Below are 24,997 nucleotides of genomic sequence, written 5' to 3'. Positions count from 1 at the left end.
TGCTGCAAGTCACCAACCTACTCATGGTTGCCTTCTGGGACGGGCACGAAGCGTCTGCGAAAAGTACGCCAGAACGCAACCGACCGACTAGGGTTACCCCACGCAAGCCCATCTTGTTGAAGAGGTTGTGCTGCTAGGATAGGCGCTCTAAACTACTGCAGAGAGGGTTCAGCAGCAAAGGAACTATCTCTGATGATGGTTAGGGGTTCGTGAATTGGAGTTCCGTGTAAGAGGGGGATCAACGGAGCTGACGCCCTCACATTCCAGGAGAGCAGATAATTATCATATTCCTGGTAGGATAGAGCCTGAAAAACAGCAGAGTGTTCCTTGAGGAGAGAATATGACCATGCTCCTCAATGTTGCCAGGCACACGGGTGATTGGCAACCTGAGAATCGCAATAGCACGAGAGCTGCTCGCCATCCGTGTTTGGAACGCATGCGAAATATTAGTTATTGAATTTTCCAAGCCACTCTTCGGTACCTCAAGGTCACGTTATCTGAAGTTGCGGCTGCCGCCGGACTTAACGTAGGGGAAGCCCGCAGCTTGGCCGGCCCTTCCCCTTGACACTCCGAAAAGCCCGGACTCCCGAGCTGACGTAGACTTGTCCGACGCTCTTTCCGTAGCCTGAACACGCGCGGGGATGGCAAGACTGCTGAAATATAACGCTGCAACTTTCTGGTTTCTTTCCTTTAACTTCATTCTGAGATGCATCCGCACTTATCCTTGCGCAACTGACGCTGGCCTCCATCCTCTCGTAACTCGCCCGCAATCAACGTTCGACGTCCTGCTGACAAGTCTCCTATACTGCGCCAACATGATCGCCGTTCCTACCGCTAGCCTCGAAGGCAAGGTTGCCCTGATTACCGGTGCTGGCCGGGGCATTGGGAGGGGCGTCGCCCTCGAGCTCGCTCGCCGAGGTGCATCTGTGGTGGTCAACTATGTCTCCTCTGCTGGAGCAGCCCAAGAAGTTGTCAAGGAGATCTTGTCATACAACAACGGTGCCCGTGCCGTTGCCATCCAGGCCGATGTGTCCAAGGTGTCGGAAATTGAGCGGCTCTTCGCCGAGGCCAAGCGCGCCTTTGGGCGCCTAGACATTGTCATGTCCAACAGCGGCACCGAGTCGTGGGACAAGATCGAAGATGTGACCGAGGAAAAGTACGACTACGTTTTCAACCTCAACGCGCGCGCGCAATTCTTTGTCGGCCAGGCCGCCTTCAAGAACCTCGAGCAGAACGGCCGGCTCATCCTCATGACGAGCATCGCTGCCGGGCTGATGGGCGTCAAGAATCACGCGCTGTACAATAGCAGCAAGATGGCCGTCATCGGCATGGTTAAGGCGTTCGCGACCGACTTCGGCGTCAAGGGGATCACGGTCAACGGGGTTGCGCCGGGCGGTATCAAGAGCGACATGTTTACGCAGAACGCGTGGCATTACATTCCCGGTGGCACGCCGGATCTCCCTGCGGCCGAGGTTGAGCAGATGATGGCAGAGAACTGCCCGCTAGGCCGTTGTGCGGAGCCCGAGGATGTGGCCCGGGTGGTAGCCTTCCTCTCAAGCGAGGATGCCGGCTGGGTAAATGGTCCGTTTTTTGTACCATGCAGTGTTGTGCTCAAGCGTAGCGCTGACCGTTTCACAGGCCAGATCATCACCATTTCGGGCGGCTCTTCTCAATAAGCATACTATCGCTAACACATTGAGTCCAGTGAACTTACGAGTTTGGCTCTCAGGAGTGGACTAGAAAACGTCGACGATCAGGTAGTTAGACAAGGAGAATTCGCGCAGCAATATTGTCTCTCGAGAGACGGTTGACTTCGAGAGACGAATTACTATTTGATGCCCCTCGAGGCGACACAAATAATAAATTAATCGCTACAAAATCTACGCCAGGTGCTTAGTGCACCCTTCCTCGATGAAGCTTATTGACGTCGTAGCTCCACCCTGCCAGTTTGGGCAAGTATCTTACATATGTAATTATATAATTAATTATCCCTTAAATCTGCCGTATTGATCGTAGCATTAATTTTTTGGCCACGCCATTCAGTCTTTTCTTTGCTTTCGTCTCAGCCAATACTTGGATCTAATCCCACCGTATCGTCCCAGGAAGGTGCCGAGGTAAGAGGTACTCTTCTCTCCTAGCACTGCTGGTGTGGTTGAACCTTCTTCAATCGTCTTATTTCTTTGATAGGTAACATAAGGCAACCAAGACTACGTACCTCTGCCATCAACTTAACAAATCTTTGTTCCTAAAACTGCACTGCTCAAGTCTCTACATCCTGGACTGTTTCGTGCGTGACTGTTTCGTGTGTGACTCTCTCGTCAACGGTCTTTCCAGAGTTCCTCAAGATAGGTACCTTATGCTCGGATGAAACACAGCGCACCCGTTTAATTAATAATCATGGCTTTCGTCCAAACGATGTCTGTCAATTGTCAGGCCGCGCATCGCGCTTTGTTACTGACCATATTGAAGAACAAAGACAGAACGCGTCACACTTCGCATAGACCAGCGAAAGACTTCGAGCCTATAATTCTCAAGTTGATAATTCTCTTCACAACTACAATCATCTTAATTTTATCATTCTCCATCAGTCAACACTTGACCCAGAACTCAGGATTGAAGCTAATAATACTCAACCGACACACCCTACTCGATTGATTTAGCATCGAAAGCCTGTCGGCCGTCCATCGCTTTCCTAGAGTCTGTTCAATATTTGACAGAGACGGATTGTTTCAACAGGACAGCTCGTCTTTCTTTTACCATTCGGCCATGAGCCACGTAAACGGCCAAGGCTCGCCCGACCCTAGGAATGCTCCAGCTTTTCCTGCCAGATCCAGGCAGGCTGGCCTAGCAGTGGAGGACGATAAGAAGAGGGCCCTTCGGGAGAGGGTAGAGATCCTCGAGGCGCAAGATCTGGATCAACTGGAACGCGACCTCAAAGGCTTCTCAGAGGCCTTCAATCGGCGACTGCAGGCCCTTGTCAACGAGAACCGGCCGGTCAAGCCTCGATCAGCCGAACCTCAATCTCAGTTGACGGATCACAATAGCCCCTTTGGCAGCGAGGTACGCAGCCCAGAATATACAGCCCTCACTTTTGTGTCGCGACTCCGACAAATCTCCCTATACGTCTTGAAGAATGACAGGCGGGGGGTTCATTCCCAGCACGGAATTATTGCTACTTGACGCTAACAGCTTCTGGTTTAGACAGCCAAAGAGTCAAGAAACCAAAACCTTCCGGGGCCCTCGGCGAGAGAGACGCCCCCGCCAATTACTCCCACTCGCAGGGCATTCTTGCCTAGGCAACGGCAGCAACCCGTTATCCTCGCCCTTGCCGTTCCCACGGTGGTCCCGGCTCATCCAACACAACCCGTCGCGCTCATGAGGCCGCCGCCGATGCCACACTCCGCCTTGGCTCCCCCGGTCGTCACCGCCGCCGCCGCTCATCATCCCACAACCCGACATCCCAGACATCTTCCGAGCCATCCCGCCGGCGGCGGCGGTGGTGCTCTGATCCCATATTCATTCATGCCTCCGACTCAGGGGGCGGGCGGAAGTTGCGCAGTTAGCATTGATAGCGGAAACCGAAACCACGCCCTCCCTACCCTCGCCAACCCGGCCGCGCGTGCGCCGGCGCCCGTGCCGAGGATTCGGGGGAACACGCGCGGAGTCCCCGGCGCCCAGACACGGGAAGCCGCGGCGCAAGCAGCAGCAGCAGCAGCAGCAACGGGGGGGCGAGCACGAGCGGCCCAAGCCCGTCGGCCCGTCGGCGCAGGCCCCTCGGGAGCACGTGCGGGTGCGAGCCGCCCTCCCCCCCCGCTGCGCTTCGCTCGCTGCGGTCCCGTCACCGCGCCCGTCGTCCTTGGTCCGTATCCCGGCCTTCCGGCCATGCTGGTCTGGCATCCGGCGGTGCCCGGCCGCGGCGGCCCCGCCTGGGTTGCTCTGCCGCGGGACGGTCGCGAGGGGAGGAGGTTCGTCCCGCGGCCGGTCGGCGACTCGGTGGAGGGTATGGTGGGGAGGGGGTCGCCTTTGGAAATGAGACTGAGAGAGTCCCGCAGGGAGGGAGGGATGAGGAAGGAGCTGGCTTGACAGTGTCCGTGTGTCGTGGGATAATTCATTAGGATGAGTCGTGCAGTTTGTGTGGGCTGGTTATTCCTGGCGGCCCTTCTCGGATGTCCCTGTTTTCAAGCTGAAGCTCGCTCATGCGTGGAGTTATTAATCAATGTTGTTATCCGGCGGACTGGCGACATGGTGACTGATGAGTTTGTTAGTACGAGGATAGAAGGCGAGAGAGGTCTGTGGATCTTAACCCACGTGGACGTACTCTGCGGACTCATCTGTCAGCCGATATTGTATTAATTAAATAGATATTCTGAGTACTCTTCGCAGAATCAAGAGTGAAATCATTTTCCAACGTGCAATTTCGTATCATTGTGGATTATTCATTAGCCAAACAACACTAGCAGCAAGCAGGACAATCTAGTCTTGGCCTTCCAGGGCAGACGCGAATCTCAACAACTCCATCCTGATTCCAGCCCCCATCATTAATTAGTTACCGGCGTCCTCGAGAAGCCAACCTTTGTTTTCCCCCACACCTCAACACCGTCTCCATTGGAGCTGGATGACTAGATAATTACCCCCCATTAGGATTTCCACCCTGTTCACTTCCTCCTTCGAACGGTTCCCATCCTCTCCAGCAAGCCCAAGTCCCACCACCCCTCAATCATCCCCCACACCGTCCTCCTCTTCTTCCTCTCTCCAGGTCCGCCGGGCCCAGAACCGCTCTCACTGCTCAGCCCTGCTTCTCCTCCTCCTCCTCCTCCCACCGCCGTGGAACTGTCCGGCCCGGGACTCCCATTGTCAACAACAACGCTCCCCCTGACCGACGCCGCGGCCCCCAAGGCGCTCTTGTCCTCCGCACGAGCCAACCCACAGGCGCACGCGGGGGCCGCGGCGCGAGTAGGGGGCGGGTGCACGACGACGATGGGCGGCGGCACCGGCACCGGCACCGGCCGCCTCGTCCTCGTCCTCGTCCTCGTCCTCTTCATCCTCCTCCACACCCACAGAACTTCCTCTTCACCTTCCCCGTCGTCGTCGTCCTCGACGGCATCGACGTCGTCCTCCTGCCCCGGGCCGCGGCGAGCCATCGTGCCCCGGCGCGACAGGAAGCCGCCCAGCCCCAGGCCGAGGCCGTGCCCGAGGCTACGGATGGGCGAAAGTGGAGATCGTGGGGAGCGCGGGATCGGGCCCGGGATGCGCTTGTGCTCGTCGGGAATCACGTCGTCGGCCGCGGAGGTTGGGGAGCTCGGCGCTGTGGTGGAGGAGATGGCGGCGGCTGCGGTGTCGGTTGTTGGGAGCTGGAGACGCGGCGGGTTTGTTTTGGGAGGGGTCGGCACCGGCGGGGGCGGGGCGCGGGAGAGCACGGGGGAGATGCCATCGTCGTCATCGTCTTCGTCTTGGGGCGGCTGCCCGTCGTCGGGAGTTGGAGACGGCGGAAACCGAGCGCGGGGCTGGGTGCGGATGGGAGGCGGAGGGCGCAGGCCGCGGGGTTGGGGCGGGCTGTTGGCGCCGCCCTCTGGGGCGTATGTCGAGTCGTCCGAGTCGCAGCTCGGCCGGTGCGGGGTGGCAGGGCGCGGCTGGCGGTCCTGGGCACGGCCGCGGTCGCGAATGGGCGCCACGGGGGGAGGCGGTAAATAAGGAGCCGTGGCTGGGGGCACCCTGTTCCATGGCTCCTGCTTTGCGTCCTTCGGCAAGCCCCCGTTGGCGCCCGCGCGTCCCTAACCCTCGATGTCCTTTGGGCTTGAGGAGCCTGCCGAGGCCTGTCGGCGGAGGCGGTGCCACAGACCGACGCATACCAGCCCGGAGAAAGCAAAAAACACGCATTGGGCGATGGAGAGGCCCCAGACGGCCTTGATCTCGTAACAGGTCGGCTGGTCGAGCGCGACGAAGGAGGAGTAGGGGAGAGTTTGGGTAATGACGGTCGCCCGGATGGGGTGGGCCGAGGTGGAGGAGGAGGACGAGAAGAAGGTGGCGATGACAGGGACGGGGGAAGGAAGGGCAGAGCAGTCGAGCGCTGCAAGCGGCTTCCCAACCAGAGCGGCTAACACGATGGAGGCGACGAGCAGGAGGCTGTCGAGAATGCCGGCGACCAGCAGCGGCAGCATGCTGTCGTAATAGAGGATGTAGGTGATGATAACGTAGATCACCGCAGTGACTTCCTGCGAAACCGGTCAGAAGCTCGAACCTGTCATTGTCTCTTTGGAAAGGAACCCTCTCCAGGTAACTAGCCCCCACATACCACTGTCAGAGTTCCGATGAGCTCGGCCGGAGGCTTGTGCTCGGTAGTGGCAATCCCGCTGATGAAGTTCGCACAGAGCCCAGTGACAGTAATCAGGGAAGCGAATTGGCACGCCCTCATGATGGTGAAGGTGACGCCCATAGCGCCTAACTGCGGTGCCTTGAACCGCATTTTCAGGGAGCCTATCGGGAAGTCGGGGTCCGTGATAAGTTCGAGCGCGGGTCGTTCCTTGCTGACGGTGCGCAAGGGAAAGCGTGGCTTGGGGATGGGAACGGCTGGTGGCGCGAAGGCAGTATCGGCGCGAATGTTGGGCAATCGACAGAACCTAGGTACCTTTACTAGGTACCTAGTAGTAACTAACAAAGAAGTGTCGGATGATTCGCCCTGTCGAACTTGGTGATTTCGGGATGGGAGTTTCGGGACAGCTCAACTGCCTCGAGGACCAATCCAAGAAAGCGCCGCTTTGGCTTGTCGTTGACAAGTTCTAGGAAATAGAGAAATTGAGATGGCAAGGAAACCGAGAGTACGTCGTGGCAACGATGGAAACTTGATGTTGTACTGATAATACCGGTGAAGTCAACCCAGACCCGGAGATAGAGATTAGCTAGGAAATAGGAAATAGAGACAAAGGAAAAATAGGAGAAAAAAGGGAAAAAAGGACCTAGGAACCTAGAAAAGGAGATGTTTGATCGAGAGTTGTGCTGAGGAGGAAACATCTCGAGTCCAGCTCTCGCCGGGGAAGTCTCTCGATCTTTATGCCTCTCACCGTTGTTGACCGGTGATGGTCTAGATCCTTGCCAGACATGATTCGACTTCCCATGTCGAAATCGCATGTTTACTTGGTACGGGCATCTGAATCATCGCGGCCTCAGACAAGCGCGCCCGGCATTAAGCGCCACGGGTACGCTGGCTGGAACGCTGGCTGGACGCACGACATGATCTCTCAGCCAGACGATTGCACGACGTCGGTGGTTGTTGCTGTTCCTATTTTCTGCCTCGGCCAGGAACCCTATCGTTGGCGGAGATTCAGCAGGCGCCGCGCCCTCCAATCGGAAGTCCGACCTCCTCACCCGCGGAAGGCTTGGCTGCCCCACCAACCTTGGGCGGCTCTGAGGAGCTCTGCAGCCAACCAGATCCGAGCGATCGATTGATTCGCAGTTTCGAGTTTGGTTTTGTCGCCGCGATTCTGGCTTTGGGAACACGGCAGGCAGGCAGGCCAATGTGGGATCGATTGGATGACGAGCCGATCTGGATGGAACGGGACCCGGGATTGGGGATATTAAGGGATTGTCCCTAGCGCAGTGGTCCTGCGCGGCCGCGGTCTTGCTTTGCTGCAGTCCATCGTCGGGAGCTACGGATTAGTGTCATCCATACTCCGTAGTGTGTTTTAACTAGTGCAGTGGGGGCAGGGTAGTTTATCCGCCCGCGATCGACTGGACGAGAGGAATGTGTTGGTTACGCTGAGGGATATTGTTTAGCGGATTTGTTGTCCGTCGCTGTGGCCTCGGAAGGGAGCGCTTCGGAGAGCCGGGTCAAGTTGCCGGTGGCCCCCATCTGAATTTCCGAGTGCGTTCGGTACCCAAAAAAAGGTTATAACTAATCTGTAGTTACTCCGTAGTTTGCCAGAAAGTTATTCCATGGAACCAAGGGTTAGGGTTGACTAGTGTTTCAGTTGCATGATTTCCATTATCAGGGAGGTAGGTACTGTACAATATGCACAATATACGATACTCCAGAACTCCAAAGCTTCCTCTTCAGAAGGTGCTCGGAATGTAAAAGAAAAAAATATAAAAATAAAAGGAAAGAAAAAAAAGGAAACCGAGGAACTATTGGCCGAGAATCATTACTAAGGTGAGAGGGAAGAGGGCAGAGCACGCCGCAATTAATAGGAGCATAGGGCCGGCAAGGATGGACCAAAAAAAGACACCAAGTATTCTCTCTCGAGGTTGCTTCACTAGTGGTTCGCCCCGAACCACTAGATCCGAGATATCGAAATCCAGTTAAAGACAGCCGCCCGGAACTCCGACCGTGAAGACCCATTCTTCCCTTGACTCCTTTTAACTGTCCTCTATGTTTAAAGATAAATGTAGCAAAGAGGAGAGCCGTTTTGCCCGGTAGTGCTCATGAGGTTCTTGATCTTGATCCGGCCGCCGAGGTGACCGACATCGACGGTGTCCTCAACGGTGGTGTTCTCGCTGGGAGGGTAGTTGAGCATAGTGTTGGTGCCGAAGACGCCCTGGCGGTTCTCAAAATCCAGCATCTGCCAGATCCAGTAGACGCGATCGATCTGGGCGTGATGAAGGTAGAATGCGGGGTCGCCGGGCGAGATGAAGGCATCCGCGCCCGGGTCGCCGCTGATCATGAAGTGGCCGCCGCCGTGTACCCCCAGCGAGTTGGGCACATAGTTGGGGTCGCCCTCCATGGTGGTTCGGAAATACTCGATCGTGGGCGAGTTGATAATGAGGTTCGTTGTGTTGCGGAAGCTAGAGAAGCGCTTTCCAGCATCGGCGTTCAGGTCGCGCTTCAGGCAGCGCGGGTTGTCCGCGGTCGGATCCGGCTGCGTGATTGGGCCCAACCGGACAGTCATGTTGGCAAACGGGCCCGTCTTGACACAGCCGCCACCAGTACCCTTCGCCAGTACCACGGGTTCGGCGTTGCCGGGAACCAGGAGCTCAAGGGCGGGGCCAGGGACGAACTCGCCATCGCCACTCATCGATGTATCAGACCCGTCAAAGACAGGTGAAAGGTGTGGCGCCTCGACATCGAAGCCCCATTCCCAGTAGGGGAGGGCATCTGCATTCCTTGATCAGCTACATGGCATCGGACATAGCGGCCCTCAAGAACACGTAATACCTTTGTAGCCACAGGCGTTAAGCTCCTTCTCGTACACGCGGATGAAGTTGCGGTGCCAGATGAGGAAGTTGCCCTGCAGGAAGGGTAAGCCAGGGGTCTCGGCAGCAACAGGATTCCTCGAACTATCGGCGGATGCTCACGGTGTAGTGGATGAAGGGGGTCGCGTTCATGTGCACGTAAACAAAGTCATCGAAGAGCGTCTTGGACCCGGCGGCAATACCCTCTGCCAGTCTGCTAGGCTTAGCTTGGACGCACTGCACCGCCTTGATGTAACTCTTCCGCTGGGCTTTGGACAGCGTCCTCCTAATCCCCGGGTCAACACGGAGCTGTTGCGGAATGCAGGAGATCAGGGTCGACGGGTGATCGACATACCATTCCCGGCGGATCTTGACGTTGCCAAGATTGCACGACCCGCCGTACCTGGTGGCTGACTGCAGCAGGGCGATGCCGTTCAGACCAGCAAGAGCCAGGCCGGAGTCGATAGCGAGCTGCTCAAAGGCGGGAATGTTGAAGGTGGCCGAGGCCCCCATGGCCGCAGCCAAGGCCAGAGACGCCGAGAGCTTCATGTTGACTCGTTGAAACTGCTTTGGACTGGAACCTGCGAGATAGTTGCGTCGAGTGGCACCGGCCGACCTCGAGACGGGACGGCCGTCTTATGTTTGATTTTGGGCGTAACGTCGAGGTGCCCTTGCCCGATGCCATATGGCAGCCGAGGGGGCCTTTCGCAGCCCTCCGCCACGATGAGAGAACTTCGCTCCCTGGCCGCGGTTGGTCGGAGATATTGCTGCAAGGTGTGCAAGTCGCTGGACCCACATCATGCAGGCAAGGGTTGCTACATAGTTAGGAGGTAGCGCCAAGCTGCCGAGGGCCAAGGGTTCCTCCTAATGAAAAGGTTTCCCAGTCTTCCCTTTCCCCTTGCCTTGCAAGTGCTTGCACCAGGGTTTGTTACTGGGGTTGCGGATTGGACCAGTGCGTTGCAGGAGTGAACTGATGCCTGTCTCTCGGCGGGCTGATGCGGCCGAGCGTGGCCGCCTATCCCGGTTGCTGCGTCCGCTGTATTGTTTCCATTGTATGTATGTACTGCACAGTACATACGCAGAGGTCCTCGGCACTATTGGGGAATCGCACGTCGACACACAAGGCGATGCCACACCAGCATGGTTGTTTGGTACTCAAAACAACCGGTCACTTTCGGGCCGCTCGTGGGAGGCAACGTTGGTACGACCGCGGGATGCAGTCAGCAGTTGGTTTCCAGAAAGTGCTTCGAATCTGAACTGTGTTGCACAGAAGCCTGAGAGTTTTCCAGTTTTTCCAGACGGCCATTCTTGCCGCGCTTCCGCTCCGCTTTCCCGGCGTACTTGCATGGCTGTGTATCGCGTACGCACCTCCGGACCGTGGTTCTAGAAGGCAGATTTCTTCGCTGCAGCATGCAGGGTATACAGTACGTCGTTAGCGCCCTGTGCCTGCTCCCGTTAAGCGAAGGATTTTAACAGTTGGCTGTTTAGTTCTTTTTCCTCGGTTTGTTTCTCGGTTCCTCAAACTCTCGCTTGTGCAGCCGAAGTTAGGTTGTCTTGATTCGGTAGGGCTTTCTCTGGTGGTGACACCGATTAATATTCCTGGTCGAGGGTCAGCGTAAGCAAGTGAGGTAACGGAGGTCCCAACAGCATTAGGTGCATACGGCTACGCACGGGCTAGCGAATAGCCCGATACCTTGACGCCACTATGTCAGGATATTATGTCAAGCAAATGCCACTATATGTAGTGAGATGCGTCTCGGAATCTTCTGAGCGACTGCGCAAAAAACATGAAGTGGGTGCTGCGCGTCAGTCAGTTTAGCAGTTTAGCTTCCGCCTCGGAAGCTACGAACAACCATGTCAACCCCAGTCCCGCTCTGCTGCTCGGCCAACCATCTCAACAGATCCCCGCCGGGGTCCCGCCGGGTTGTGGGCACCATCGCAACCTACTACGTACTCCACACCGTCTAATTTAACACCACACAGTCTCAACGCCGACAGGGGTTGTCTACGCCGATGCAGTGAACGCAAGGACCACACCAAATAGTTATGCTCTGTCCGTGATCTGTCGAAATGGACTCTCGCGAATGCATTCCGGGACCGGCGCAACCCTAGCAAGCATGCCGCAACGTGCAGAGCCAAGTCAATAGTTAGTCCGCTGGCTGGCCGGTAATTAGTGTACCCGGCGCCGTGGTTTCGCTTCCTGCGCATTGACGCGTGGTTGGCCGAGGCAAACACACAACATCGGCCACCAGCAAGGTGGCCGCCACAACGTGGCAGAGAGCCAGCCTGGCTGCCGATAATTGAAGCTGCCGAACCACATCCACGAATTCCCGTCTGCACTCGTGCTCTCGACGCTCGACCCCGACAGGAAAACACCAACGCAAAACGGGAATACAGCGACTGCATACGACCATGCTCTCACGTTGGTGGCCTGTCTCTAAACTTGCACAACACATGTGTACATACATACAAGGGAACCCGTACTCTGTTGGTGTAGTGTAGGTATCTCCTCGATAGTGATACTTAAAAGCAAAGCTCGCGGTTGTCGGAACTACCAGTTCTATCCACCATGTAACCCCGTGCTGATATCTTCTTTTGACAGGTTAGTTGTCCCGTGTAAGCTTTCCAAGCCATCCATGGCCTTCCCCTCACGCCATCTTCCAATGGCCGCCCACAGCGACACCCAGATTTTTGCATCGAGGTTCCGCCCCCACTTTCGGGGAGAGAGCAACTGATTCCCCTAGCAAAGAAGCTAACCCAGAACAGAGGGCCTCCGCTCGCGTTGACCTTGTCTTGACCTTACCTTACACCAATTAATACTACACTAGCCTTACTGCACACAGGAGCGCGTATCTACTAGAAGTGCAGAGTAGAGTAGTCTGATGGACCCCAGATTTGTGCACTAATTACTGCGTAGCTCTTCGCGTATGTTGACACGACCTCTTCATGATTCTCTGAGCAGCGCGGTTCATCAGCAATGTGACTTGCCAAGCTCAGCTCAACCTCTCCTGGAGGTCGAGACCATACCAAGACCCGCCAACTGCCACGTTTTGCCCCTTAACCATCTTAGTGTAGTGTAGCGCGTAGTCTAGGGCTAGCAGACCTATGCATGTCATTGTGGCAACGGTATCCAGAGTCAAAACCGAGGAAGGCTATGTGATTGAACATGGCGCAAGGTCAAGCATTCGAGGCATTTTTTGTACACCCAATATTAGGTGCATACCTATCAAGTAAGGTAGTTAAGTTACGCACACCTCAATAGGAGACAGGTGGGATGGAAAGAATTCCCTTCCAGACACGGGGAGCTGCAATTAAGCAGTCTTGCACGTGCGAGTCCTGGGACCAAAAGTCCGGAGCACGGTCAGAATTTTTCAACTTGAATCAGTTGTGCACACCTTGGTAACATGGAGTCCCCAAATACTACAGGGAGGAAAATACAAGTTACTTCTAATCTCTGTTCCGTTTGTACATCAGACGATGTTCTCGGTCGATCCGCCGCATGCCCCTTGACATTGCACAGCGCACGGATATACTGCATCCCACCCGAGCCGTATTCGGCATCCTTGCCCGAACCGTGTACCGACGTCTTCTCTTTCGCTTCCGTTCCGAGAAACAACTAATTGGTTCTCGGCCAGTACTGTCACGTCACATCTCGATTTCATCCCGTCCCAGACAATGTCACGAGCCGACCCCTGATAATTAGTTATCTAGCTTTGCTCTAATTGGTACGTTCTTACCACCTAGCTCGTGAGTGCTAACAACCAACCTTAACATATGATACCTGGCTTTTAGTAAAAAACGCTAAGGTTTCTATGACCACTTTAACGTTTTACTTTCTAACTAATATAATATTATTATCGTTTTTCCTATATTACTATAGTATAGTATAATAGACTGTCTCTAGTTATATATATAGGAAAGAGAAGGCCTATAAGAGTGCTCTAAACCCTTATATATGGGAGGTACTTTAATAGGTTTTATATAACTAGGCTAAGACTATTATAGCTATAAAGATTAAAAGCTAGATAACTATTTTATAGGAGCCTACTAACTAGGTAGACCTACTATAGAAGCTAGAGTAATAGGATAGGCTATATAGCTACCTACTAGTTAACCCCCTTAAGCTCTTAGCCATTAAAAAGGGGCTTATAACCTATTAGTAGAAGGCTAAGACACTAGGTAATAAGTTCTTCAAAAGCCTAGAAGTAGATTTATTAGATATTAATAACCTAGAACCATATTAAACTAGTGCTAGCCTCTTGATAGAGGTCTTGTTATAGTAGTCAAAATAGTTTAAAAGATCAATATCCTCTATTAACGTTTGCTAGCCCTATAGCTCTATATAAATAGAGGATAGGAACAAAGAAACTACCGTTTGCCCTAGCATTTGCAAGCCTATCGTTTGCCAGGATCTACAAGGACATATCCATAGACACAAACTATATTAAGTCCCCCGCCTAGAAAAGAAAACGCAGTACCCGTACTACAGGCTCTAAATAGCTCCCGATTTAAGCTCTCCTTCTACGTCAATAACCTAATTAAAAGTAATAGTATTATATCACTACTATAGTGTCCTGTATATCACTCTAATCTATACCTTTAGCCCTGCTCGTAACTAGAATTAGGTCCCTCCTGTTTAATAAAGCCATCACTAGCTTCGCGGTAGGTCAGTGTTAGGGTCAGGCTTAGATTCCGGTAGATACGGTAGACGAGGCATTCTATCACGCTTCTATAGTACGCTTGCTACGTAGTTAGATAGTTCCTTGTATGATAACATTTTAGAGGGGGTATTTGAAGAAGGACTAGGATCGTCCCGGGGGTAAGATCCAGGTATTAATATGAGATTCGCTTGATCCGTTTATCAGGGTAAACGAAGATAGATTTAAGGGGTAGAAGATAGAGTTAAAAGGTAGAAGAATATCCTAGTTACCAAGTCGCTAGGATAGAAGAAGATCGGTAGATAGAAGGGTAGATGACTGTCCTAGTTACTAAGTTACTAGGAATAGAGAGATGGATAGGGAAAACTGCCCTGGTTACCAAGTCGCTAGGAACAGAGAAATGGTTATAACAGAATTGCTCGGTTCGGTTACCAAGTCGCTAAAACTGAGCGTAACTATCGCGATATTGGTACTAAACCGATCGTTAGAGCGATACAAATCCAGTGTTGATGGTTGTTAGATGGTTGATCGCAGTGCTCGCTACCATTTAATAGAGGTCTGGTTATGGTATTCAAAATAGTTCAAAAGATCGATGTCCTCTATCAACGTTTACTAGCCCTATGGCTCTGTATAAATAGAGGATAGGAACAAAGAAACTACCGTTTGTCCTAGCGTTTGTAAGCCTATCGTTTGCCAGGATCTACAAGGACGTATCTATAGACACGAACTGTATTACCTCTCCTAGTATAGTTATATACCTCTAAAACCAAACCTCTGTCTGGTTAGATAGAGAGGAGTGTTAGCTTAAAGTATCTAGGGCGTCCTAGTACTTGTAACTCTAATAGATAAGTCTAGCCCTCTAGAGGGTAATGATAATAGATAGATACAAAGATAATAATAATGATACTCCTCTAGGTAGATGTAGAAGAGTCTACCTATATAGAAAAAGATAGCTAAACTTATAAATAAAAGAAGAATTATATCTTTATATAAATAAGCCGATAATAGCCCTTATTACTATTATTATTATTATTATTCTATTCTATATAAACTATCTCTAGTTCCTTATCTCTCCTAGTGCCCCTTAAGTAGGTACTCCTATTTATATCTACTATATATATTATAGCTTATTTAGAACTAGAAAAATAAAACTATATCCTATAGCCCCCTAGTTATACCAAGAGCTCTAACCCTAGTCTAATATAACTATAAGAAGCTAAAGTTTAAGGTATATTTTGAGGTTATAATTATTATAAATATAACTTAACCTATATCTAATAGTAGGCTATAGAGGGTATATATTAAGTATTAATAGGTATAACCTTACTAGTAGTAGGTATAGTTAAGGTAGGGATAGAGAAAGTAAGTAGCTAATTAAGGTATAAAATGTGTCTATTAGACTATAGATCTAAAAGGGAGTTTTCTCCCTAAGAATTAGTTAACTCCTATAATTTAATAGGGATATAGAAGGGTAACCTACACTATTCCTAAGATAATTACCTCTCTCTATTTATAACTAGTTTAAACCTAACTAGAAAGAGCCTTATAATAGTATTATATCCTTTATTAGTAGCCTAGTAATAGGCTACCTTAATAATAATAGATAAGATAAGGATAGGACACTAGCTAGAGTAGCCCTATAGAAAGCCCTAGGGGAAGACCTCTTCCTTATTAGCCTATTAAAGACTTATAGGTAGCTACTCTTTTAGATACTAGCTATATTAGTCTTAGAGAGCCTATAACTTAGCTATTTCCTAGCCTAGTTAAAGAGGGCTAAGATAGTAGTCCTCTATAAGCCCAGAAAGCCTTTATAAACCTACTTTACCCTAAATAGTAAACTAGTACTAGCCTCTCCTAGTAGTAGTTATATACCTCTAAGACCAAACCTCCTTCTAGTCAGATAGAGAGGAGCATTAGCTTAAAGTATCTAGGTATTACAAATATAACCTAATCGTACTAGCGGCAAACTATAGAGGGCCGATACTATACACTAATAGGTATAACCCTGCCAGGCGGTAGATAGCGTCAGAATATAGCCGGAGGAATAAGTAGCCAATTCGGGGTATAAAATGTACCTATTAGACTATAGATCCGAAAGGGAGATTTTCCTCCCTAACGATCAGTTCTCTTAGCCAACCCTAGGGTAACCCACTAGCCTAGAATAATTGACCCTCTACCTGCCCTTATAACTAGTTTAAACTAACTTAAAAGGCCTTGTAATAGTGCTACCTCTCTTGATAGTTATCCTAAGTAGTAGGCTACCCTAACACTAGGGTATCTAGGTACTCATAGGTATAATAGATAAGTCTAGCCCTTTAGATAGTAGTAATAATAGATATAAAGATAATAATAATGATGCCTCTCTAGGTAGATATAAAGGAGTCTACCTATATAGAAAAAGATAGCTAAACTTATAAATGAAAGAAGAACCTTATCTTTATATAAATAAGCCTATAATAGTAGTCTATTGCTATTATTATTGTTCTATTCTATAAAAACTATCTATTATCCTTGTTATCTCCCCTTAGTACCTCCTAGATAAGTACCCCTATTTATATCTATTATATATATTATAACTTATTTAGAACTAGAAAAACAAATCTGTACCCTATATCCCTCTAGTTATACCGAGAGGTTCCTACCCTAGTTTAGTATTTAAGGCTATAGTTACCTAGAAGTTTATAGCCATTATAGATGCCTATAAGCTCTTCCTACCTAAATAGATAGGTAACTATAAGTATAGATCTATAGAATTAACTATCTAGCTAGTTACTACCTAGGTCTAGGATACTTAGAGGTATAGAGTAATAGCCTCCCTCTTATAACTTAACATTTTAAGGGCATTTAATATAGTTAACTATACCTAGCTAATAGCTACTTTATAAGACTAGGGTTTTCTTAAGTAATTAATAGTCTAGGTTAAGTAATAACTATAAGATAGAATAACTATTCTTTACTTTAATACCTAAGAGATAGAAAATATAGTAATAAGGGCTAGGGTCCTATAGGTATTATACCTCTCCCCTATAATATTTACCCTCTATATAACCTCCCTCTACTAGGCTATTTAATAGGTCTTATTATAGGCCTAGGCTTTACCTAGCAACAGACCAGACCTACTTAACCTATCTAAGTATATATAATTAGTTTATAGGACATTTATAGGTCCTTTATTAGATATATAGCTAGAGATTGATTTAGGCCTAACCTAGAGCCTATCTAGGCCTTAATTAGAGTATATATATACCTCTTATATAATAGGCTTCTCTCCTTATAACTCCTTAACTTACCTTCCCTTCTCTCGTTTAGGTAGGTAAATAAAACATTATATTCTTATCTATAATAGCTATAAGGCTAGTATATTATAAGCCTACCCTATAGGAATTCTAAACTTCTAGCTAATACTTCGAATTAAATAGTAAGTAATATAGTATTTTGTAACTACATGTCACAGGCCCAGGCTCCACCCGGGCTAATCGATAACGGGCTATACCCGGTTTCGGACTAGACCCACATACGTTCGTAGGGCGTTCGTAGGGCACGCGCTCAGGACCCGGTTAGGCTCCAACCTGACACCCAACCGGGCCCTAACCGGAGCATACACGCACTCCCTATGTTAGGAAACAGAACCCCCTTTCGGCACCTATACTTACTTTCTCCTCTTTCTTTCCTTAAGGTAGTTGAATAGAATATTGTACGCTTATCTGCAGTTGCCATAAGGCCAGCACATTGCACTATATCCTATAAATCCTGCTTAGTATAAGCTATCCTTGACTTTTGAATATACCTATGAAGTTTGAAGTGGTTTGAGGAAAACTTAGGCAAGTTATGGTAGATTGAAGTGGTTAGGTTGAACAGCGGTGTTGGTGTGCCAAGTATTCGGAATATGGGGGGTCCGACTTATTCCCGAGACCAAAGGCCGTCCTTGCCAGAACAGAAGACTCCAGCTCTCTCGAAATCATTCCAAACGTGGAAAGTTCTCTTTCGCTCAAGATGATCTCTGCTCTCGTCAACCTTGCCGTCTTGGGCGGCGTCATGGCAGTCCCTGCCCCGGCCCCCGTCAAGGATCTGGCGCCTCGCGTCTGCTATGAGAGCGAGACGCCTAGCAAGCTCTCCTACACGGCTTCCGACAATATACCGCAGGATGTCGCGGTCGACGACGTAAAGTTCATCGCGTCCTACCTCCGCTCGTACGGCGCGCAGCCCAGGGCCGGCCGGCTGTTCAACATGGCCGCCCTCTCAAACTACCGCCAACTCCCATAGAACCGGAGACATTCATCCTTGAGTCTTTGTTGCTCTTATTCATCCGCAAGCTCCATGTCCTCTGGATCCGTCTCGGGCTGGGGGGGTAGAAAACGCACGGCACGTCTCGAATGTACCAACGCTCTTGTACCCAGGCCGTAGCCGGGGGCATCACCTTCGCTATCGCTTTATCCCACGACTTCCTCGCCCGGGTCCGCCGCCGATGCCCCCTCGTGCTCCGGCGTGGCGCCAAATCTGGGTTGCCAAAGGAAGAAGTGGCAGAAGATTGTCCGACCCTGGTAATGTTCTGAGTCGTGCGTCTGCTCGTCCAGCTTCCCAAATTTCTCCTCCACTCAGCAGTCTTCGGCAAGCACCCGGAACCACACGGCCGAAAATCTCGATCAGAACATGACACGCGATTGGATAAACTCTGAGCCGCGAGGGACGAAGCTGCTGAAGGCGCTCTTGAGGCTCTCTCTCCAGGCCCCCCACATCTAGTCGCCTTTGCCCGGTACCGAGAAGGCGGTCATCCAGCGTGACCAATTCTGCGTAGTTTCAGTACGGCGAGGAACAGCCAGGATATATAAACATGGCAATCCATTTCCCAATGCAGACTGGGTGACCATCACTCACCAATGATATAGGCAGCTTGCTCGGGGTTGTCGACCATTCTGGCCAGCAATACTATTACAGCATATGGCTGTCAGTGGGTCAGATCCGACGGACCCACCAACAGGGATGATGAGCCAGGGGTCATAGACATGTATTTAGACAGCATCCCTAAGTGCCTCTGGCACTTAGAAGAATTAACACATCTTATCACCACTTCTACAGACCTATACCAGTAGGTCTAGGAGTGCCACCTATAGCGCAAATACCATTATAGTATCGTATCTTATAGCTAGTCCGAGCTATAGTCATTTATAGCCATCGAGCTATAGCAAGTGGTACCTATTACCGGTTTAAATCTATAATCTTCGTTACTATTTACGTTCGAATGCTATAGGAGACTATTTACCTAAGTTAAGTAACTATACCCCTCTACTCTAAATAGATACCTAAATGGTTAAAAATGATAGTAATAATAATATTATTAAGAACCGATAAATAAGTCTAAACTATAGTAAGCGTATTAGACTTACTACTTTATTATTAGAAATGCTTACTAGCGTTAGGTTTAGAAGCTCTCTCTAATAGACCTTTGACTCCTTAAGCTAATAGTATTACTTAAGGAGGCTAATAACTACTTTACTTATACTTAGGACTTCTATAACTACCTAATAGACAAGGATTACCTAGAATCCTAGACTCTTAATGATTATACCTTAAAAGGACTTATTAGGTACTTTATAAGACTCCTTCCTTACCTCTTAAATAAAGCTTCTATTCTATTATTACTATTAGTAATAAGAATTATACTAGAAGTATAAGTTTAGGAGGAAAGCTAGTATAAACGACCTTTAGAGACCCTAAAAATATTAAGTCCTAAAGACCTAGTTTAATAATTTACTATACTATTAGAAACTACCTTATAAAGGATAACTTTGCCTATAGGCCTATTAGATCTATTAGAGACCTTAAGGACTAAGCTAAACCTAGTAAGTCTAAGTAGATAGGGTAATTAGATATTAAGTAGACCTATTAGAGCTACTTAAACTATAATTATAATTAATATACTAAGGGAACTTCTAGAAAGGGAAGAACCCTAGTAAGGACCTTTATAAAACCCCTAACTAATAGTCTAGCTAATAGGAAGATTACTAATAATAATATTAATACTAGTAGGGGATAACCCTATAAGGGGATATATACCTTTCTTACTATTAGACCTAATAGAGGAAGCGATTATAAGATTACTCTAGAGGGTAATAGTTAGACTTCTTTAGAATGCTATAATTAATTAAATAGATATTGGTTCCCCTTAGCTATAGCTAGTATATATAGTATTATAACTAGCGATAGACTAAGCTTAGAAGATTACTAATATTGGCCTACTTTGGCTAGATACCGACTAAAAGATTATAAATGGCTAGCTAATCTTCTATTATAAGAAGATTTGTTATTATATTAATACTAATCCCTAGATCGAACGTATCTATAATATAGTTAGAGGAAATGTTTCTAAGGAGCTTTTCCTATAAAATAACCTATAGGTATTATTCTATAGGTTAGCCTTATAGTAATATAAGTAATAACTATCGCTAACCGAGAAGGAGACCTTACGCTTAAGTATAGAGATATAGCTTTAGAGGATTAAGGAACGATTTAGTATCTAGTTTAACTAGGTAGGTTAATAGCTAGTTTAGAATAGCTATACTAAAGATAACCTAGCCTTAGGCAAATCTATCTATAAATTTGCTATAGACCTCTTCTATTATACCTAAGTCTAGGGAGATAAGATAAACTACTAACTTCTAATTAGACTTTGGTTAGCGATGACTCCCTTACTCTATAAGCTCTACCTTAAGCTATATAAGACGGATACTATTAACTAGTACCTCCTTTATACCTCTAAAAAATAGGAAGCCCTTTTAGAGGAACTTAGAGCTAAAAAGAGGTTAAGGAAAGTAGCTATATTTAATATTAATAAAACTTTAGATAGGCCTAGTAGTAGTAATAGTAATAATACTAATAAGGAACAAGCTAATTAGTTATATACTAACCCTTAAAAGGGTAGTTAAGGTTAGTAGTACTAGACTAACCGTTATAGGAGAAGGGAGGAATAGAAATGTAGGTATCTCCTATAAGAGGAGCAATTCTAAAGCTATAACTAGGAGTCTTAACTAAAGGAATATAATGACCAAGTTAGAAATAGCTGCCTATAGGGCACTAGAGCTTAAGAGAAGGGTAGATATAGTGACTAGAATCCCTACTTTAGATGGTTCTACTACTATAACTAGAAGTATATTAATAAGGATAATACCTATTACTACTATAATACTATAGTAGTATCTAGTAAGGACAAGAAAGCTAAAGCCAAATATAAGGAGCTTAAAGCCGCTAGCTATCTCCTAATTAGTGACTATAAATCTAAGACCGATAGAGATAGTAGTAATAGAGAGGCGTACTTCCTTAATACCGCTAAGGAAGATTATACCTAGGAAGATAGTAATATCTATAGGCTTTGTAAATAGTCATTTGTAAGCCGAGGAGCGTTATACTACTACCTATGTCAGGATTATAGAAAGAAACTACGCCTACTTAAACTGCTAAAGGAGGACCTTCCCTAGGTAGAGTAGGACTTTGTAAAAGGAGCGGCTATACCATTAGAATTGACTAAGGAACCGTAATAACAGGAAACCATACTCCTCTCCTTCGAACCTAGCCAAGTAGTAGAAGCTAACCTAAGTATAGAAATACCCTTCTACTAGCTAAAGAAGATGTCTTACCTATATATTCTAGTTCGAGCTAACCTAGGAGACTAGACTATAGATATCTATTTCGATATAGGCAGTTTAACTAACCTAGTTAACTAGATATAGATTACCTAATAGGTAAAGAATCCCTAATAGATTAAGGGTAAACCCTATACCTTTAAGGGAGTTAATTCGAAGACTAGGATTAGCGAATAGGTCGAATTTGACTTCTATATCCTAGGGGAGGCTAGGAATATACCTATTGATAGGTATATCTATATTATAGCCGATATTATTAATAAACTTGCTCTAAAGATACTACTAGGTACTAACTTTATAACCGCTTATAGTGTTAAGATCGACTTTGTCAAGGGTATCTGTACCTTTAGATTACTAGCTAATATAAAGGTCTATAGGGATGTTATAAAAAAGAACCCTAAGCCTATCTCTCGGAAAGTTACTATTATCTAGTATACTATTATACCTATATACTCTACCTAGCTACTCGAGATATACTTTATTCTACTGCCTAATAACCTCCTAGAGGACAAGTGCTTCTATTTTACCGCTAGCCAAGAAGGAATCTAGGACGCTATAGTCACCTGGCGTACCCCTAGGGTAGTAATCGTCTAGAATGATACTAATGCCCCTATAATTATCCGAAAAGGAGATAAGGTTAGCTATCTATTAGAATACTCGAGAGAGGACACTGTAATATAGATTAGTATAATAGATATAGAAAATATATAGGCCGAAGTTTAGGACGGAATTACCGAGTAAGAGCTAAAGAGGAGGTTAGAAGAAGCCTAGTATATATACTATTAGAAAAAAGCTGACGGCGACTAGGAACTTCTATTACTAAATGGGACGAGTTTTTATACCCTATTATATAGTATTAAGAAACCTAACGACATTCTAGCTATTAAAAGCAAGGATAGCGTTAATATAGCTAATATAAATCCCAAATTTATACTTAAGGTAAAGGAACTTCTAGATAGATATAACCTCTACTGGGATAGGGGAATCGTACTAATACCAGAACACTAGAAAATGCGAATTAATCTAGTTAACGGATGGCAAAAGCAAGTCCGAACGGTTAGACTATACCTAATAGGACTCGAGGACTATAAAGCCCTTAACAAGTATTATAACCAACTATAGGTATCTAGTAAATTTACCTTTATGGACGAACCAACCCTAATTCGTGCCTAGCCTTTATTATATAGAGGAAAGTTTCCAAAAAGCCTAGAGTAGAGGTTAAGAAAAGCCGATATATAGTTAACCTATAACTATTAAATATAATTGTAGTTCTAGATGTTTATCTCCTACCTGACTAGGATAATATTATAGCCGCTATAGTTAGTAACAAATTCTTTATAGCCTTAGATGCTTTAGGATTTTTCTACTAGCTCCCTATAGCTAAGGAGTATAGTAACCATATAATCATTATAAGCTACCATAGCCTAGAGAAATCAAACGTAATACTTATAGGTTTTAAGAATATACCAGCCTTTATATAATATTATATAGATAGACTTTTCCTAAAATACTACTATTTCATTAGGGTATATATTAACGATATTATTATCTTTAGCAAAACGGAGGAAGAATACCTTAAATACCTATATACCATTTGTAAAATCCTTAATAAGGCTTATATTTATATTAGGGCGCTTAAATCATTTGTAGGCTACCCGGCTATAAGGCTCCTTGGGTATATTATAAATGGTAAAGGCATTGCCAAAACTAACAACCATATCACCGCCTTTAAGAAGCTAAAGTTCCTAGATATACTCGATAGTCTAGAGCATTACCTCAGAATGGCCGGATAGCTTAGGAAAGGTATTCTATAGTTTGATACAAAAGTAAGGCCACTTTAGGTATAGAAGATAGCGCTAATAGCTATAGTACGGAAAGAAGGAAAGCTTAAGCCTAGGAAAGCCAAAAGAGCCCGGAAAGCGGTTACTTCTACTATTAAGTTTACCCTAACCAAGGAAGAACTCAAATCCTTTAGGTTACTCTAGGAACACTTATATAACTAGGAGTTTCTCTATTACTATTACCTAGAAAAACTACTATTCCTTAAGTTAGATACCTACCGTGACGGCTATAGCGTTATCGCTTTCTAGCTTAAGGGCGACTAGGATAGTAAGAAAATCCCTAGTAGGGATATTCCTTTAAGCGAAGTATAGCTTATCTTGTTTATATTAAGAGCGACTACTAACGTGGAAAAGCGTTATAGATCTATAGAGGCAGAAATTACTATACTTATCTAGGTAATTAGGAAACTCTGGAAGATGGTATAATTAAATAAGTATCTAGTTAACGTCCTTACTAACTATATACTAATGAAAGGGATTATAAAATATATATCCCTAATTATAATAGATCTAGTAAAGGCTAACCTTAAATTAGCTAATATTACTAACTATCTATCTAGATTTAACCTTAATATCTTTTATATCCCTAGGACCCTAAATATAGTACCCGATACGCTATTAAGGTTACCTACCTAGGAATAAGAAGACCTAAAGGTTAAAGATAGCCTAACCAATGAGCTTAGGAATATCTAGAGCGATTACTAGGATACCAAGGCCTTTATAGCGGATATAACCATCATAGAACTAGTGCTTAGCAACGAATTTAGGGCTAGAATCATCGCTAGCTACTCTAAGGACCAGAGGTATAGACCTATCTACTAAGCCCTCCGTGAGAACAAGAAAGACTCGGTCAGAAATGACTATACTAGAGCTAGAAAATATAAACGGCTAAAACTACCTATAGGACCATTCGAACTTATAAACAGGCTACTCTTCTATATAGACTTTAATGGCACTAGAAGACTTTACTTACTAGAAAACTATATTAACCAAGTCCTTTAGATGGTTTATAATGATATATATCATTTCGGTGAAAATAAGATGATAAATAAGCTTATAGCTATTTATTTCTATAGGAAGGCCTAGAAGGTTTCAAAGTTTATATGGCATTATAAGGTATGTCAGGCTAATTCGACCGATCGAAATCTACCACTAGGGGAACTCTAGCTAATATATACCTAGCTAATACCATTCTATATAATAGCTATAGACTTTATTACCGACTTACTACTAGTACTAACCACCGGTACCCTCTGGTTACTCGAAGGCTATGCCCTAGCGGATATACTCTATACCATGACGTATAAGTTTAGTAAGAAGAAGCTTCTTATAGCCAGCTGCTAGATATATATAGCTAAGGAATAGGCGATAGTTCTTCTAAGGACCTAGATATTTACTAACTAGAGAATACTAGCCTAAATTATTAGTAATCGTGACCCTAAGTTTATATCTGACTTGTAGAAGGAAGTATTCGCATTACTAGAAACCAAGCTACTATTTTCTATAGCCTATCATCTATAGACTGATAGGTAATCTAAATAAACGAACCAAACTATAGAAATTGCTTTATAAATAAACTTTATAGTCAATTCTAACCATTTATAGGTTGAAATCCTACTAGCCTTATAATACTATCTTAATAATACTCTAGTTACTAGCATTAGGAGGTCCCTAAATAAGCTAGTATATAGATTTAAAC

The 24,997-nt window shown here is 46.5% G+C and overlaps 6 protein-coding genes across 6 annotated transcripts; 3 read left to right on the top strand and 3 right to left on the bottom strand.

The window, feature by feature from the left end:
• Positions 1 to 815: 815 nt before the first annotated feature.
• On the top strand, positions 816 to 1,676 carry P884DRAFT_313866 (uncharacterized protein; the record flags this gene model as incomplete). The annotated part of the gene is made up of 2 exons (XM_069445235.1): positions 816 to 1,581; positions 1,639 to 1,676. The coding sequence occupies 2 exons, from the start codon at positions 816 to 818 to the stop codon at positions 1,674 to 1,676; spliced, it is 804 nt and encodes a 267-aa protein (XP_069295067.1).
• A 1,090-nt stretch (positions 1,677 to 2,766) lies between these two features.
• Positions 2,767 to 3,137, top strand: P884DRAFT_279807 (uncharacterized protein; the record flags this gene model as incomplete). The annotated part of the gene is made up of 2 exons (XM_069443366.1): positions 2,767 to 3,026; positions 3,074 to 3,137. 2 exons carry the CDS (start codon positions 2,767 to 2,769, stop codon positions 3,135 to 3,137), a joined length of 324 nt encoding a protein of 107 aa, XP_069295066.1.
• A 1,201-nt stretch (positions 3,138 to 4,338) lies between these two features.
• P884DRAFT_263123 (uncharacterized protein) lies at positions 4,339 to 5,367 on the bottom strand. The gene has a single exon (XM_069441732.1). The coding sequence runs from the start codon at positions 5,139 to 5,141 to the stop codon at positions 4,656 to 4,658; it is 486 nt and encodes a 161-aa protein (XP_069295065.1). The 5' UTR covers positions 5,142 to 5,367; the 3' UTR covers positions 4,339 to 4,655.
• On the bottom strand, positions 5,361 to 6,544 carry P884DRAFT_229402 (uncharacterized protein). Its single transcript, XM_069439751.1, has 2 exons — positions 6,293 to 6,544; positions 5,361 to 6,212 (listed from the first exon to the last, which is right to left on the bottom strand). The coding sequence occupies exons 1-2, from the start codon at positions 6,461 to 6,463 to the stop codon at positions 5,772 to 5,774; spliced, it is 612 nt and encodes a 203-aa protein (XP_069295064.1). The 5' UTR covers positions 6,464 to 6,544; the 3' UTR covers positions 5,361 to 5,771.
• Positions 6,545 to 8,366: 1,822 nt separating this feature from the next.
• Positions 8,367 to 9,675, bottom strand: P884DRAFT_207810 (tyrosinase-like protein; the record flags this gene model as incomplete). Its single annotated transcript, XM_069438821.1, has 4 exons — positions 8,367 to 9,085; positions 9,146 to 9,218; positions 9,286 to 9,448; positions 9,518 to 9,675. 4 exons carry the CDS (start codon positions 9,673 to 9,675, stop codon positions 8,367 to 8,369), a joined length of 1,113 nt encoding a protein of 370 aa, XP_069295063.1.
• An 8,138-nt stretch (positions 9,676 to 17,813) lies between these two features.
• On the top strand, positions 17,814 to 18,083 carry P884DRAFT_302145 (uncharacterized protein; the record flags this gene model as incomplete). Its single annotated transcript, XM_069444913.1, has 2 exons — positions 17,814 to 17,900; positions 17,964 to 18,083. The coding sequence occupies 2 exons, from the start codon at positions 17,814 to 17,816 to the stop codon at positions 18,081 to 18,083; spliced, it is 207 nt and encodes a 68-aa protein (XP_069295062.1).
• Positions 18,084 to 24,997: the final 6,914 nt, after the last annotated feature.

The sequence above is a fragment of the Thermothelomyces heterothallicus genome (assembly GCF_042370625.1).
Source record: "Thermothelomyces heterothallicus CBS 202.75 unplaced genomic scaffold P884_scaffold_24, whole genome shotgun sequence".
Classification (NCBI taxonomy): Eukaryota; Fungi; Ascomycota; class Sordariomycetes; order Sordariales; family Chaetomiaceae; genus Thermothelomyces; species Thermothelomyces heterothallicus.
The sequence above is the reverse complement of the archived record's forward strand: the minus strand, read 5'-3'. Positions and strand labels throughout refer to the sequence as shown.

Excerpts from the sequence above, each read along its gene's own strand:
- P884DRAFT_229402 (XM_069439751.1), bottom strand. The coding sequence starts at position 6,463 with ATGCGGTTCAAGGCACCGCAGTTAGGCGCTATGGGCGTCACCTTCACC. Across the intron at positions 6,213-6,292 it reads TCATCGGAACTCTGACAGTG|GAAGTCACTGCGGTGATCTA; the intron begins GTATGTGGGGGC and ends CCGGTTTCGCAG.
- P884DRAFT_263123 (XM_069441732.1), bottom strand. The coding sequence starts at position 5,141 with ATGGCTCGCCGCGGCCCGGGGCAGGAGGACGACGTCGATGCCGTCGAG.